Source organism: Adiantum capillus-veneris, chromosome 28, assembly GCF_014529385.1.
Source record: "Adiantum capillus-veneris isolate H3 chromosome 28, ASM1452938v2, whole genome shotgun sequence".
Taxonomy (NCBI): Eukaryota; Viridiplantae; Streptophyta; class Polypodiopsida; order Polypodiales; family Pteridaceae; genus Adiantum; species Adiantum capillus-veneris.
Window position 1 is genome coordinate 108,745,739 of NC_140958.1, and position 17,299 is coordinate 108,763,037.

Here is a 17,299-nt window from a genome sequence, read left to right on the forward strand (position 1 = left end):
CAATGAATTCTAATGATAAACAAAGTGTTAACAAATCTAACGAGCAAAGTGCTCTCAATTTTAATTCTATAGAGCAACGTGTAGCTGTTGTAAAACAAACATTACAGGAATTACAAGATTCTCCATCCCAGCATAACTCTAGTTTACTTTCTCCTTTTTCACGGCAAAAGCTGACTTATTTACTCACGGAGTATAGTGACGTGTTCTCAAGTGATTTACCACCGAGTTTACCCCCTACACGTGATGTGCAGCATGGCATATATGTCTTGCCAGGCACTAAACCGGTGAGTAAACCACCTTATCGTATAAGTGCTAAAGAAGCCAAGGAGGTTGAGAGTCAATTGGTTGATTACCTCGCTTGTGGTTTTATTAGACCTAGCACTTCGCCTTGGGCATCACCAATTCTATTGGTAAAAAAGAAAGATGGTACTATGCGCATGTGCGTAGATTATCACGGATTAAATGCGATAACCATCAAGAACAAGTATCCTCTGCCTCGAGTGGATGAGTTGTTTGATCAACTCCACGGGGTAAGATACTATACAAAGATAGATCTTCGTTCAGGATACCACTAGGTACGTATTCTACTGCAAGATATCTCATAAACTGCCTTTGTAACGCGGTTCGGGTATTTTGAATTTTTGGTTATGCCTTTTGGTCTAACCAATGCTCCAGCTACATTTATGACACTCATGGATAGTGTCTTATGTCCCTATCTTGGAAAATTTGTTGTGGTTTTTCTTTATGACATTCTCATTTACAATAAGACTGAAGATGGACAAATAGAACACTTACGATTAGTGTTTGAACAGCTACGAGCTCACGTGCTGTATGCTAAGTAAAACAAGTGCAATTTTTTTAAAACAGAGATACATTACCTTGGTCATGTGATCCCTTATTCTCGCATCAAGATGGACACTGACAAGGTTGCTGCCATTCTTCGATGGCCACATCTCAACACGGTTGAGGAGCTTCAAATATTTTTAGGCATGGCTGGATTTTATCGACAGTATATCCGTGACTATGCCAAAATCATTGTTCCTATGACGGATCAACTTAAAGAAAAAGGTAAGACCTTTTCTTGGGAAGAAGCCCAAAAACGCAGTTTCGAACAGCTCAAGGTAGCTATAGCCACTGCTCCCATCCTAGCAATCATCGACCCACTTAAGCCGTTTGTGGTAGAGACTGATGCTAGTGATAAAGCCATTGGTGCGGTACTTCTCTAGGAGGGAAGACCTATAGCATTTGAAAGTAAAAAGTTAGATAGAGCTCAACAGAATTATTCTGTTTATGAGAAAGAACTCTATGTCATATTCACGCTTTACGAAAGTGGCAACACTATTTATATGGTGCCGAGTTTGAAGTAGTTTTTGAAAATGAGAGTATCAAATGGTTTACTACTCAAATAGACCTAAAGGGCCGTAAAGCTAGATGGACAGAAATCCTTCAAGATTATGATTGTAAGCTATGATATCGCAAGGGGCGATATAATGTAGTAGCGGATGCACTAAGTCGAATGTCTCAGATTAATTTACTTGCTTTCACGGAACTAAAGAGTGGATTTTTTGAATCATTACGTGGCAAGTGTACACATGATTAATCATATGCTAACTGTGGAGTGCAGTTTTAAAAAGGGATCCCTCACTCACATGTCTCTGAACAACCAGATCAACATGTCTCTGCACGCGCAGATAGAAACTCCAACACACAGAGCTCTACCCCTACTCAGGAAGAGCTTAAACGATGGAAGAATTTTTCCATTGATGATGGCTACTTACTCCATAAAGGTAGAGTATGTGTGCCAAAGAACTCAGACACTACACGCCAAATCTTATTTAAGTGTCACGATAGTCCAAGTGCTGGTCATCCAGGTATTCGTAAAACACCAGAATTAGCATGGCTATTTGTAGAGCGTATATATAAACTCTACAGTCTTCCAACTAGTATCATTAGTGACAGGTCGAAAGTTTGATAATCACTTTTGGAGAGCCGTGTTCCAAAAATTGAAAACTCAACTTAATCTAAGTACAACTGATCATCCAGAAACGGATGGTCAAATAGAAAGAGTTAATCAAATATTAGAGGATATGCTACGAGCATACATTAGCAAGAAGCAAACCAATTGGGAAGACTACTTACCTATATTGGAATTTGCTTATAATAGTTCAAAGCATGTGACTACAGGGTTTACCCCATTTATGCTTTTGTATGGATTTCAACTTAAATCACCTGTTACGGTGGGGTTGGGTAAGGAGAAGATATAGCAAGCGAAGGATTTTCTCCAAGACCATTTTGACATGCTTCGAGTTGCTCGACAAAATGTTAAGCAAGCTCAAGATCGATATAAAAAGTACTCAGATGAGCATTGTTGTTTTGGTACTTTCGAAGAAGGAGACAAGGTTTTCCTCAAAGTTTCGGAGCATTCAGAAAGTTTGAAGACGAGAAAAGTTGCTAAACTTTCACCACGCTATTGTGGACTGTTTACCATTCTCAAATGTATAGGTCAAGTGGCCTATAAGTTAGCTCTTCTAGAGCACTCACGAGTTCATCCTGTTTTTCATGTTAGCCGTTTACAAAAACAGCTAGGATAGAATGATAATATCATTGACACAGATGTGTTGGTTGACCTTATTGCACCGCCAAGCAGTTCTCATGAGTCCGAAAAGATTTTGGATTCTCATGAGCTTCGCACTAGACATCATGTCAAACGACAGGTGTTGGTAAAATGGCTAGAAAGACCTGAAGAAGGTTCTACATGGGAGAAACGTTTTCCTACGTTCGTTTTCGAAGACGAAAACGATTCTCCACCGGGGGGGGGTAATGTAAAGACATGGGTCCTATGGACAAGGCCATCAACATGGCCGGACAGTGTGTACTTAGGGGAAGGCTATAAGATAGCACGATTGGGTGGAAACTAACACATGCATTACCACCGCGCTTTCACTAGAATTTAAAATATCAAAGGCTTTTTTCCCTAATGTATTATCGTATAGAAATAACTTTTGATTCTCCAATTCAATTGTTTCTTCTATTTAACATTATCACAAACAAAACTTTATTTAGCCACCAGCATGAACTAGAGACTAATTTAAATTTAAACTTGACAAACCACTATTTATTCCATCTTACTTCACACAATATGCACATGATTATAAAATTCTTATGATTTTTACACAAGTTAGATACCTACAATTTCACAATATTAAAGGCTCGTTCTTTTTAATATATTCTTGAATGGACATAGTTTGGTTTTTTTCTAGTCCAATCGATTCTTCTCAATATTTAATGACATTATAACAAAGTTCCATTCAATTATTGACTCGAGCTAGAGGCTAAACATAAGGTTAGATTTGATCTAGCTACTATGTTTTCATCCTCCTGTAGAGAATATGCACATGATTACAAGTTCTTATTATTATCTTATACAATCTAAATTTAAACCCACATAATTTTAACATTTTTGAAGATTTAACATGTGCTAATAAAATCAATACATGACTTTGAAAATAAATTTGTTGAGCTTAGCATTAACATACTAGTAGATTTTCACAAGAAAAAAAAAAATCATCTTCTACAATCTAGATTTAAAGTTATGAAATTTTAACACTCTAAATGTTTCAACATATTTGATTAGATCCTAATAAATTAAGACATGAATTTCATAATAAATTTGTCCTTTAGCATATTAGTAGATTTCCATAACACTTAACATTAGTTTTGGGACAACAACTAAATACTTGAATGCCCTTTTTAGGCTGTTTTTAATTATACTTTAAAGATAATAAGACAAAAAATTAAATATTAAGACAAAACATTGTTCAGGGCTTCCATGTCGTTTAAACAAATGTATGGTAAATAGGTTACAAGTTCTTGCTATAAATAACCATAAAGGATAAGAACTTTGAATGTTTGATATATCCAACCACACTAACAACTGATCACAAGTTACAATCTCAAAAACTGAGTACTTGACTATGAGTCCTAAACATCCAATAACTAAATTGTGAAATTTGGAAAAAATTTGTAAGGTGCAAAATGGGTAAGCTTTCCCTGAAGCTACAACCTCAATGAGCTTTGTCTATTTGAAAAGTTTGCCCACGCGAGGACCATTTGTGTGAGCCACTCTGTAAGCATGGAGGGAACATAATACTCATCACCACTGGGAAACATTTGAATGATTAAATGCTTGCATTGTACTATGTCACAATGGAGGCATCTCCATGCATGATTTTACATGAAGGAAGTAAGACCATTTGATTTTCAAAAATGGGTGCAAAGCTATTGTGGGTTAGGGGATCCTTATGAGCACACTCTAACTGACTAAAAGGGAAAAACAAAAAAAGTATGTCGATATCTCTCTCACAAAGCATCATTGCCCTTGAAAATGTCTCTAGTAGATATCGTGTGTAGCTTGCTACAAACAAAAGGATCATATTTACTTATGGCTACCATGGTCTCTTTAGCACATCTTTACCATCTTTATCTTGTGGTGGAATGTGTTCAACAAGCATCTAAATAAAGGACATGCCAAAATCAATGCAGAGAAGCTTTCACTTGATGAATTTTGCCTTGTACTGCATGGTTTGTATCGCAAAGTAATCTTCCCTCGTGGCAAGCGAAGTCAAGCTGAGTTGCATTTGCACAACTGGAAACTCAAAAGATGGAAGTGTCTTTTGTTATGCTCTTGTCCAATGCATTGTGGTCGATACTCGATTCCAACTACTTAGACTCTGAAAAAAATGACCACACAACATGATGATAAATTTAGCTGGAAGTATAACAAAGAAAGATACATATATACCATCTGCAAGTTAAAGATCAAAGTGGCATATGAGGCCCAAAACATAGTACAACTGTTGTGTCTTGTCATGTAATACAAACCAAAACAGAAGTTCTAATCTAGCGTCAATGAGACCAGAGCTCAAAAGCCATGGTTGCTCTCTGCTTAGCGCAAATCTTTCTTTGTGAGATACAGGAGGGGTCGTCGAATTGTGGCCACGCTTGCGCAATTATGACAACAGCCCTTACTGTCGATGGTGCGACGCCTAGTGGTCTTGCTTGAAATCAGAGGGTGGCTTGACATGATACCATGTAACTCTACCAAAGGTGAAGAGTTTTGGTGCAATATGTTTAAGGAATACGCATGCTACTGCAGGCGGATAAGGACTCTATCCAGAATCTGTTCTTGACGTATGAGCTCAGGAAGGAAGAGCTTATGCAGCTATCTATCACCCTTCATGGTGTTCCAAATACCATCCACAAAGGATGCTATGGCGACAGATAACAACTGATGGCTACGGTAACAGGTGGGACTATGCCAAGTGCGAATCGCCTAGTATCAATAGCCAGCCCACAGTGACCTATCATCCACACAAAGGACACTAAATAAGAGTAAGAATAGAGTAGAGAGGAAGATGGAGTTCAGAGAGATGGAGCATACTTAGTGCACCATCAAGCCCCACCAAACTTCGTAGAAGCTCAAAAAGAAGATCACCAGCAGGAAACTGTGCATTGATAAAGATCCATCGATATGAAGGCTGAAAATCTCCAACAACCCACAGGGTCCAACAAAAACAACAAATCTAAGGTTCATCCCCTAGAGATATACATCTAACAATGAGACTAGAAATAAGGGCTTTCCTCTGAACCTCCATGTCTATGGTGCCTGAGCCACTCTCTGACTTGGCAGGTGACATTGAGCCGAGCTATTCCAGATCAGGTATACCATCTGAGCAGGCAAAAAAGAAATTCTGAACCAGGCTGCTCTGTACCTGATATAGAGCACCAGTGTACCATCTAGACGGACACTGTAGCCATGCAGTTTGAAGTTTTCGTATGTATAACGGTTTCAGAAGTTTCGACCGTTTCACGAAGTATGAAATGTCTCCATAAAGGTTGCAAAACAGAAACAGACATTCATTGAGCTTTCAGGTACGACTCATTGAGAAGACATTGCATGAAACATTACACAGATTGAGAAGTCTCAAGACCTAAAATCTTCAATCAAATTATGTCTATACAAAGCCATGTCCCTGGGATAGCTAATAAGACCCTTTTGCTTTGAAAGTTGAAACACCTTAGAAAGGTTCAAATGGTACTAATAAAAGCCTCCTGGCATCGACTGCAGGCTGTTTGAGTCGCCGTTCGGGAACAAAGCATTCCACACCAAAGGCTAACACAGCATGTCCCCCATACAGGATTGGGGTTCAAAGCTGTGTAGGCCAGACTGAAGCTACACCTGGGCTGCACGTTACTCAGAGAAAATCAAACCACCCATCCTGCTATGTGAAAATTCATCACATCTGTGAGATTAATACCAATGCAAGAATCCTATGGAGCAAAAGCTTATTCCATGGCTTGTCACTTAATAGGAGCCTACACGCAAGGAGCATGACTAGCAAGACTCTACTCTCATATACTTGATCAAAGATATCTAGCCCCTTGTAACTTATATAGTATGATAATACCACACCATATTACATATACCTTCATAAGGTCAGAATAGTTTGAACTTACGAATTATAAGAGGGGATAAAACACTCACAAAAATACAAAAGCAAGGGACACAAGGGGAAAAAAAACTAAATCGCTTTATTTACTACTAAACTAAGCAAACTAAAACTTGAAACAAGAACTCAACTTTAAAGTAACAAGGGTAAGACTCAAAGACTTAATCCTAGAAATCAGACTCCATACAACTTCTAAAGGAACAAATTCTTGAATCCTAATGTACGCTAAATACTAGAAATGAATACTATTACAAACCTACCTAGAAGAGGCTAAATATAACCAAAGAAGTACAAAGTTCAAAACTTGACAATATGCGACCTCAAATTCGCTGCTCGTCCAAACAAGACCAATAAGATTATCACCTTTATCATGCATAGCCTGGACAACAGCTATGACATCCCTATTCACATCGTCAGTGCCAAAGAGTAGGTGCAGGTTTGTATAGAGGTCATTCATCTTTGAACGTACTCTATAAAACCAACGAACTGAGTTTCTATCAGCCTTCGTAGGTATTGCGCATACTCAGTCATGATAAAGGATGAGTATGTGCTAGCATTTGTCAAGTAAGAAAAAAAATACTGAAAGCACTAAAGATCTAAACAGAAAAATAATGTGTTACCAAGTCAAACAATACGTGGGCTTTTAAGCTCCCCACTTTTATCGAATATACCACTAATTATTTAAACATTCCAAAGGAAGAAACATTGAAAATAAACTTAGTACCATGCAAAAATGAACGAACTTTTTTCATGATTCTTTTGAATGAGTACTCTTTCTCAACGAGTAAAGAAATAAGATGGCACGATTAAACAACATAAGCAGATTTACTAGAACAAAGAAGAGAAAATCTAAATAGTTGAGAACAAATGATAGCTAAAAGAGAGGTGCTCGAAGAAATGTGAGGCATAAAGATGATATTTAGATTGGCATATTCCGGTTCGAGACGTTTATCATAGATATCTACTTCCAACAACAATACTAGAAAGGCACAAGAATCACTATTTGTGGTATAATTACATTCACAAAACTCCTTAAGTAAATTCCACCTACAAAACTCGAATCCAAACACACAGAATCTTGAAAAGAAGGAATGTTAGGAACAATAAGATAATCTCCAAAGCGTCCTACATTGCATAACTTGTGCAAAAATATTGACGCTCCATAAAATCAAACTCATACGTAAAAAGATAAAAATTGGCAAGAAAAACAGCGCAGTTGGTGCCCAATGGTATATCAATTGTTTTCTTAAAAAGAGAGTCACCGACAGTTCAATATAAATTATCCAAAAGAAAATCCAGCCAAGATATGATGTCAATGTCATCTACAATCCTGGTGAATCTCTTTCTTTCTTTGCCTATGTGACTACGTCTACATTCTTACTTTTAAGCCATAGAAGGTCAAAGTTAAAGGCTTACTTTTCTACTAGCAATTGTTGGGGTATAAAGCCCAATGTGGTCGCCCAGGTAAGTGGGCGGGCCGCCAGGTATGTACACATATTCTTTTGTAAAAACCTAATAAGAACTCACTATGCTCTACACATTACAGTAGAGCGAGTTCACCATATCGTCGTGATCTTCTTCTCGCACTCTCTCTCGCGTCGCACTTCCACTCGTACTCCTTCAACTGGTATCAGAGCTCAGATCGAGGCTCGGGGCAGCACTGCAGGAGGCTAGAGTCACCAACTCAGATTGGAGTGAAATTCGACAGGCAAAGACACGGCCCCAAATCTTGTGGGAAGGCCCGTAGGGCATGGTGCGCTCAGAATTTCATTCTCAGGTCATCTCGGCCACCGTTCGGCTTCGACAAAGGTCTGCGCAGGCCATTTTCGACTACGTGGTCTCGACGGGTGCAGATCCGACTCTGCAAATTGGGGGTTTTTGGCCTACGATTGCAGGTGCTGAGGATATCGACACTCCCAGAGTGTTGATTTGTGGCTGTCTACACATCGAAGGACGGCTCACAGTTCTTGGAGGCGTGTCACATACGACACGGGCGCATCTACACACAGACTGTAGGCGACATCCACTAGTTCATCAGGTAGCTTGTGTTTGCTGCTTGATATTCCAGATTTCATCCTGACATTGCAGGTACTTCCACATGGGATGTATTGTCAGAGATGATGTATGTTTGTTGGCTATGAGTCACGCAGCAAACAACCGCCGCAGCGGTTACAGCATATAGTGGGAAATTTGTGGATGTATGACTTTGTGGGAAGTCTATGTACTGTCAGATTTACTGCAGCCTTTGTTGAGGGTCAAGTGAGGTTTTATTGAGCTGGGGGATTTTCGAATGTTGAGATCCTTTCGGTAATACAGGTCTTGGAGCGATCCCTCGAGCACCCTTAGATAGGCAGCTAGGATGTATTGACTGTGAGTTAGACAGTTGGGATTGCATCTTTGCTTTACTGCCGTTGAGGCATTGTCACAGTCTATGCTTACAGGACAGTGAGAGACAGTACAGGTGCAGGACAGGTTTACCCGCAGCTTACAGTGTCAGAGAGACAATGTTTTTTGAGCTGTTTTTTGAATACACCAGAGCCATTTTACAAAGGAAACTCTGCCGAAATTTATACAGAATCTGAAGCTTTCTTGGTTCATTTGACAGGTTGATATTGGTTTAGAGGTTAGTTTACAGGGGAAACTTTGCCGAATTTTTCCCAGGAAAGTAAACCACTGTGAAGCGTAGCTATGGCTGGATCACAGGACACTGCTCTTTACAATATCAAGAAGCTGGATGGAACCAATTTCCCATTGTGGAAGAAGCAGATTTGGCACGTGTTGGTACAAAAGAAGCAGATAAAACCTATAAAGCTCAAGGGAATAAAACCAGAAGATATGGACGAAGATGAATGGAGCGAAATGGATAAATTGGCACTTTTTACCATTATGCTGACTTTGGCAGAAAGCGTTTACTTCAATGTAGCAGACGAGATGTCGGCTTATCAAGCATGGTTAAAGCTGAGTGATCTTTATGAGAAGCAGAGTGCAGCTTCACAGGTATACTGGGTTAAGAAGCTTGTTGACTTGAAGATGAAAGAAGGGACACCTATGTCCAATCATCTGAATGAATTCAACACAATCTATAGTCAGTTGTTAGCTCAAGGTGTCAAGTTTGATGAACCTGTTAGAGCTATGTTCCTGTTGATCACATTGCCAGAAAGTTGGGACACTTTTCGCACAGCTTTGAGTAATTTTGCACCTCCAGATGGTTTGAACATAGCAGGTGTAGAAGGAAGTCTGCTTACTGAAGAAACCAATAGAAAGACGATGGACAAAGGCAAAGGAACAACCTTAGTTGTCAGGGGAAGGACCAAAGAAAAGTACAAAGGTGGAAAGAGGAATCAGTCTCGTAGCAAGTCCCGCAGTGCTAAAGGCAAGAGTAACATAGAATGCTACTATTGTGGCAAGAAGGGTCACATGAAAAGAGACTGCATAGAATGGAAAGCAGAAAAAGGCAAAGAGAAAGCTGAAGACCATGGTGAGAAGAACAAGTCCTCAGTGAAGATTCAAGAAATAAATGTGACAAACACTGTTGTAGAGGATGACAGTCTAGTGTCAGGAGACATCTACTTCTTGAAGAATACAATGGACTCAGCTCTTCTTACAGCATCTGATGGAAATGCACTGAGTGACTGGATTATAGACTCAGGGGCATCACTTCATGTGTCTCCAAACAAGGAGTGGTTTACTTCTTATGTGACCACTAAAGATCATGTTCGGCTAGGCAATGGGCAGACATGTGAGATCTTAGGTGTTGGAGATGTTCAATTGAAGTTTCAGAATGGCTCTTCTTTCACACTGAAGAATGTGAGACATGTTCCCGCAATTACAAAGAGCTTGATCAGCACAGGTTTACTTGATGATGCTGGCTACGTCACCACTTTTGGACAGAACATGTGGAAGATATCCAAGGGTTCTATGACAGTAGCACATGCAGTAAAGTCTGGAGGACTTTACATGATTTATGTATCAAATGTCTCTAAAAATGTAATCAATGTAACAGAGCAGCCGAACGTTTCTTTGTGGCATAGCCGGTTAGGACATATGTCCAAGAAGGGAATGGAAATCTTGTCTCGTTCTGGTTATTTGCCTGGCTTTTCATTTAATGATTTTGAATTCTGTGAACATTGTCTGTATGGTAAGCAAACACAGCAGCCACATAAGCATAGAAGCAGTAGAAGAGATACACAGTTGGCACTTGTTCATAGTGATTTGTGTGGACCTATGCCTAACCTATCTCTAGGGGGAGCTTCTTACTTTATGACATTTATAGATGATTACTCGAGGAAAGTATGGGTTTACTTTCTCAAGCACAAGGATGAAGCGTTTAGTGTTTTCAAAACGTTTGTGACACTTGTGGAGAATCAGAGTGGCAAGAAGCTTAAATGCTTAAGCACTGACAATGGTGGAGAGTATGTTTCAAAGGCCTTTCAGGACTTTTGTGAGTCAAAAGGTATAAAATGTGAACTTACTGCTCCTTACAATCCTCCTCAAAATGGTGTTGCTGAGAGGATGAATAGGACCATACAAGAGAAGGTCAGAAGTATGTTGTCTAATGCACAACTGCCAAATGGGTTTTGGGCTGAAGCTGTATCAACAGCTGTTCATCTTGTAAATAGATCTCCTAGCAAGGTTTTGCAGAAGGATTTAATGCCAGAGATGGTATGGTCAGGCAAAATGCCCTCATACAAGCATCTCAGAGTCTTTGGCTGTGAGGCATATACTCACGTTCCAGGTATAAAATCACCGCTCATGATAGTCAGCCAAAGTACAAAGCAAGGCTTGTTGCCAAGGGCTTTAAGCAAGAACAAGGCATTGACTTTGATGAAGTCTTCTCTCCGGTTGTCAAGATGACTACATTGAGATGCTTGCTTGCATTGGTTGCCATATTAGATTTGGTGTTGCACCAAATGGATGTCAAGACAGCGTTCTTGCATGGTGATTTAGATGTGGAAATTTACATGCAGCAGCCAGAAGGGTTTGTTGAGAAAGGCAAGGAAGATTGGGTATGCCAGTTGTTAAAGAGTCTTTATGGCTTAAAACAATCACCGAGGGCATGGTACCATAAATTCCACAAGTTTATGCTTTCTCAAGGCTACAAACGTAGTGAGTTCGATCACTGTCTATATACAAAGAAGGCTAAGGATGGTAGTTGGCTGATCCTTATTTTGTATGTGGATGACATGTTGATTGCTGGCAAGCACTTGGAAGAAATTTCAGCTTTGAAGTCAAAGATGGCAAAATCGTTTGACATGAAAGACATGGGTGAGGCAAGTCATATACTTGGTATGCGCATTGAGAGAGACAAATCAAAGAAGTTGATTTGGTTATCTCAAACAGAGTATATTGACAAGGTTTTGCAACGTTTCAATATGGAGAAGGGAAAGGCACTGAGTGTTCGATTGCCACCATATGTGAAACTTAGCAAACAAGATTATCCTATGTCTGAGGAAGAACAGGCTGAAATGGATAAGATTCCATATGCGTCTGCAGTGGGTAGTTTGATGTATGCAATGATTGCTACTCGCCCAGACATTGCATTTGCAGTGGGAGTAGTAAGTCGATACATGTCAAACCCAGGCAAGAAACATTGGGAGGCAGTGAAAGGAATATTGAGATACCTGAAAGCTACAAAGAGTATGCATATATGCTATGGGAGTCAGGAGCTAAGTGTAAAGGGTTTTACAGACTCAGATTATGCAGGTGACTTAGACAACCGAAGGTCTACGTCAGGGTATGTCTTTACATTGGCTGGTGGAGCAGTATCATGGCGTTCTAGATTATAAGATTGTGTTACTCAGTCTACTACAGAGGCTGAATATGTTGCAGCATCAGAGGCATGCAAAGAATCAATTTGGCTTAATCGACTAGTAATAGATTTGGGAATCAAAGAAGAGATGCCTGTGTTATATTGTGATAGTCAAAGTGCTATACAATTGGCTCGCAATCCAGTTTATCACTCAAAGACAAAGCATGTGGATGTGAAGTATCATTTCATCAGGGAAATGCTCGAGGATAAGCAACTTCAGCTTGTCAAAGTTCACACCACAGAAAATCCTGCTGATCTACTTACAAAAGGACTTCACTCAGAGAGCTTTGCGCATTTTCGCAAACAGTTAGGTGTAGGGTAGTACATCACTTCTCTACATCTCTTGTATATTAGCTTGTATAGTAGCTTCTCTCACACTTAAAGTACCACATTGGACTTTAAGTGGGAGGTTGTTGGGGTATAAAGCCCAATGTGGTCGCCCAGGTAAGTGGGCGGGCCGCCAGGTATGTACACATATTCTTTTGTAAAAACCTAATAAGAACTCACTATGCTCTACACATTACAGTAGAGCGAGTTCACCATATCGTCGTGCTCTTCTTCTCGCACTCTCTCTCGCGTCGCACTTCCGCTCGTACTCCTTCAACAATGCCTTAGTCTATCCTTCTCAAACATATATGCAAAAACTCTTGAGATAAGAGACTTCACTATGAATTTAAGGTCCTCCAAATTCACCTTCGTATATAGCAGTGTAAAGTCAAAAGTTTGGAGACATGAAGAAGATGATTTCTCATTAATGCTTCTTGAAGAGTTCAAAAACCTTTGTAATCTACTGAATCATTTAAAGTCCAACTTGAGTCAATAGATACGTTTGCTTCCTTTAGAAGATTTTTCCAACTTGTCATTTACGCTAGGCAAAATGGCTTTGAAACAATAACGAAGCCAATTAGAATCCTCTGTTAGAGAGGTGTTACAAGAAGCAACTATAAATCTCGGTTTGATAGGATTTTTGTGGAGCTTCCAAACAATATACAAAAAAGGTAATTTACGATGGCACTTGAAACCAAAAGACTTACAAAACTCTTGATGTTTCAAGATAACCTCTGGCATCAACAGATCACAACCATTGTAAATTGGGGAAGTTTACTTTGCCTAACAAGCATTCTTTTTGCATGTAACAACAAAGTTATTAGAGCACTTATCTACATAAGAGCTTACAAAATCATGATGAAATTTCCTAAGAGCATGACGATCAAATGAAGGTAAGTTATTCCTTTTTGAAGAAACGTTCCTAGAGCAAGATGCTAATTTCAAAGAAGTTTTCTTGAGAACTACAGACTTCCAATGCGTACAAACACCTTGAGATCCTACAGATTCCTCAAAATTTACTACAAAACTAAAAATTCCTTTCTCTACGGCTTTAAGAAGGTAATGTTGGAATTAGGGTTGCTAGAAAACACACAGCTTGGAGAAGACGAAGGAAGCTCAAGGCACACAACAGAGAGTGTATTACTTAGTGTGCAATGGAAAAATAGAGCCCTAGAGTGGTGGGCGTATATACAATACATGGGGAAAAAACCTCCTGAAGAGGGAAAAAATATCCCGGCGGTCCTAGTGTGTTCACACACATCACTACCACATGTATGGTAGCAAATCTCCCATGGAAGTGATGCGGTGAACGAGGGCTGGCATGAAGAGTAAAGGGAAGTGCCATGCCCTGAGGACACGATCTGTCCACATAGGGGAGCAAGCCCAAAGCTTTGCAGAAAGTTTCTCACGAGACAATGCCTTTGTGAAAAGATCTGCAAGGTTGTCCTGTGTTGGCACATACGCCAAGTTGATCTCTCCTGCTAAGAGCCTCTCCTTGACATAGTGGTAATGCACCTCAATGTGCTTTGTGCGAGCATGAAAAACTCGGTTCCTCACAACTGCCAAAACGCTCTGACTGTCAGTGTAGATAGTGTTGGCAATGTCCTGTCCAACACCCAAATCAGCCATACACACTCAACCGTAGCTGTGAAGATTGCCCTGTACTCAGCCTCACAACTAGAAGTGGCCACAGTAGGTTGCTTCTTTCTCAACCATGATATACATGAACTGCCAAGCATGAAACAAAAACCACTTGTGGACACTCGCGTGTCAAAACAACCAGCCCAATTTGAGTCCGAAAAAGCATGCAAGTCTGGCGGCAACAATCCCCCCTTGGGATAAAACAAGCCAAGGTGTAGAGTGCCACTCAAGTAGCGGAAAATCCTCTTGACAGCCTGCCAATGCTTAGACCCTGGGCTATGCATAAATCTTCTGACCTGTGAGACTGCAAACTAAATATCCGGCCTCGTGTTGCATACATAAATGAGGCAGCAACAACAGTTTGGTAAAGAGTGACATCAACAGGATCACCAAACTCAACTTCAAACCTTTTTCCATGGGAGTGGCAATAGGTTTGCAATCCTCAAGTCCAAACTTACATAGCAATGTCTCTATGTAACTTTTCTGACACAACGCAATACCACCATCACACTGCTTAAACTGTATGCCCAAGTAATAATGCAAGAGCCCCAAATATTTCATCTTGAAAGTAGCATTCAAATCAGCCTTAAATTCAGCAATATGTGCCTCATTGGGACCAGTAATCAGCAAATCATCCACATAAAGAACAACAATGAGAAGTACATCGCCCTTAAGCTTTACATACAATGTGCTTCTGTTGGACTGTTACGTAAGCTTCGTTGAGTGTCAGCCTTCTCATATCAAGCACGAGGAGATTGCTTCAACCCATACAAAACTTTGTTACATTTGCACACCTTATCCTCTTGCCCTTCTTGACAAAATCGCGAGGCTGCGTTACATAAACTTTCTCAAATATGTCACCATTCAAGAACGCAGTAACAATGTCTGATTGATGTACATTCCAACCAAAATGAGCTGCCAATGCACATAGATAACTCACAGTAGTCATACGACAAGTTGAAGCAAAAGTCTATTCATAATCTATGACTTTTTGTTGTGCATAACCCTGTGCAACAAATCGAGCCTTATAGAGATCAATCTCACTATCCGGCTTGCATTTCAACTTGTAAACCCACTTCGTACCAATGGCCTTTTTGCCAGGAGTCAAATCACATAAAGTCCATGTGTCATTTTCTATAAGTGCATCATATTTTGATTGCATGACAGCCATCCAATTTTCTGAATTCTGTGCTTCATCAAAAGATAGAGGTTCCTCTATATCACATAAGCTAGACACAGCCAAAGCATAACAATCTGATGCACAAGAGGCATAGAAGGTGCATCCAATTTACTGTCACGGAAAGTGTGCACTAGCCATTTTGGCATACCTCTAGCCGCTCATTTCCATCGCTTTCCTCATCAAGTACATCATGTACATCTATATCAGTAATAGGCTGATCTGTAATATTTTCAAAAACTCCCATAGGCTGTACATTTGCCTCATTGGAATTTACATTCGTACTTCAACCACTTAAAAGAGGCAACAAAGTATCATAAATGTCTTGTGAGCTTACAACACTGTCTCTAGTACATGACAGCAAGGGCTGAACAGAATCTTCCACAAATACAACATCCCTTGAAACCAGAATACGCTTTGTTTGTGGATGATACAACTTGTAACCTTTGCTTTCAGCACTATAACCAACAAAAATACATTTGACAGCCTTATCATCCAATTTTCTGCGCTGTGTTTGTGGCACCAAAGAATATGCCAAACAACCATAAACGCGGATGTGCTCAATAGAGGGCTTTCTATCATGCCATGCTTCATAAGGAGTAATAGACTGCAAAGCTTTTGTAGGACACCTGTTTAGTACATAAGTGGTACACATGATGGCCTCAAGCCAAAAAGAATGCGGCAAAGCTTGACTTTTGACCATACATCTTGCCATTTCCGTAAGTGACCTGTTTTTCCACTCAGCAACACCATTTTGCTGAGGCGTATAAGGAACTGTACATTGGTCTTTTATCCCACGACTAGTCAGAAATGCATTAAAGTCATGAGACATATACTCCCCCCCTCGATCGGAACAGAGGGTGCCCATAGTACATTTCAAGACATTTTCACCATAGTTACCTAGAACGGGGAACGGGGAACGGGGAACGGCAATGGGCATAAAATACCATTTCCTGTTACGAATACTCACGTCTGAAACACGGAATACGCATTGGAGGCGGGGCGTTGGCATGGGAACAGGGAACGGAGACCTAAAAATGGCCATTCCCTGTAACTATGATTTTCAGCCATAGCAAGAAATTGTTTGAAGCGCATAAATACTTCGGACTTCGCTTTAAGCGGAAATATCCATGCATGCCTGGACTAATCATCAATGAAAGTCACAAAGTAAAGGTAATTGCCCAAAGACGGAGTTTGCATGGGCTCACAAACATTACTATGCACAAGCTGCAACCTGCATGTGGCCGTAGCTGAACCATCCTTTGGAAACTTAGAATGCTGTATCTTACCCAAAATACAGCCTTCACAAACGTGTTTGACAGGTGCTTCAAGAGGTGACAAAGAAGGAACCATATCAGATTTCTGCAAACGCAACAAACTGACAAAATTCAGATGACCAAAACGTGCATGCTAAAGTTTTACATCTGAAATAGCCTTTGAATCCAAAACTGTATTTGCAAAATTCTACCACATTTGTCATACAAAGTGAGCTTATATAGCCCACGGCATAAAGTGCCAGATGCAACAATTTCATCACCGAAACTGAGATCATGTACTGTACATCTATCATCCACAAATTTGACTACAAGAAGACAAAGTCTAGCAAGTGCAGATACAGACAAAAGATTCTTCTTGATCCCAGGTACATAAAGTGCATCAACAAGTGTGAAAGAACTGCCATTTGCAGCAATAAGCACAATCTTTCCAACTCCCTGAACCGGATAAGAGGCATTGTTGGCACAAGTGACTAAATTCTTATGAGGGACAGACTCAAAAGAGGTGAACGGATCACAATGTGAGGTAATGTGCTTTGTAGCACCACTGTCAAAATACCAC

General features: G+C 40.0%; 1 protein-coding gene across 1 annotated transcript in view; it reads right to left on the reverse strand.

The window, feature by feature from the left end:
* Nucleotides 1-3,840: 3,840 nt before the first annotated feature.
* The window catches only part of LOC147421071 (uncharacterized), a 108,367-nt gene continuing 94,908 nt past the window's right edge, over nucleotides 3,841-17,299 (reverse strand). The window contains exon 10 of the mRNA XM_086504359.1: nucleotides 3,841-4,730. Coding sequence (XP_086360485.1) covers nucleotides 4,677-4,730 — 54 coding nt within the window. The 3' untranslated portion in view covers nucleotides 3,841-4,676. The remainder of the gene's footprint in view (nucleotides 4,731-17,299) is intronic.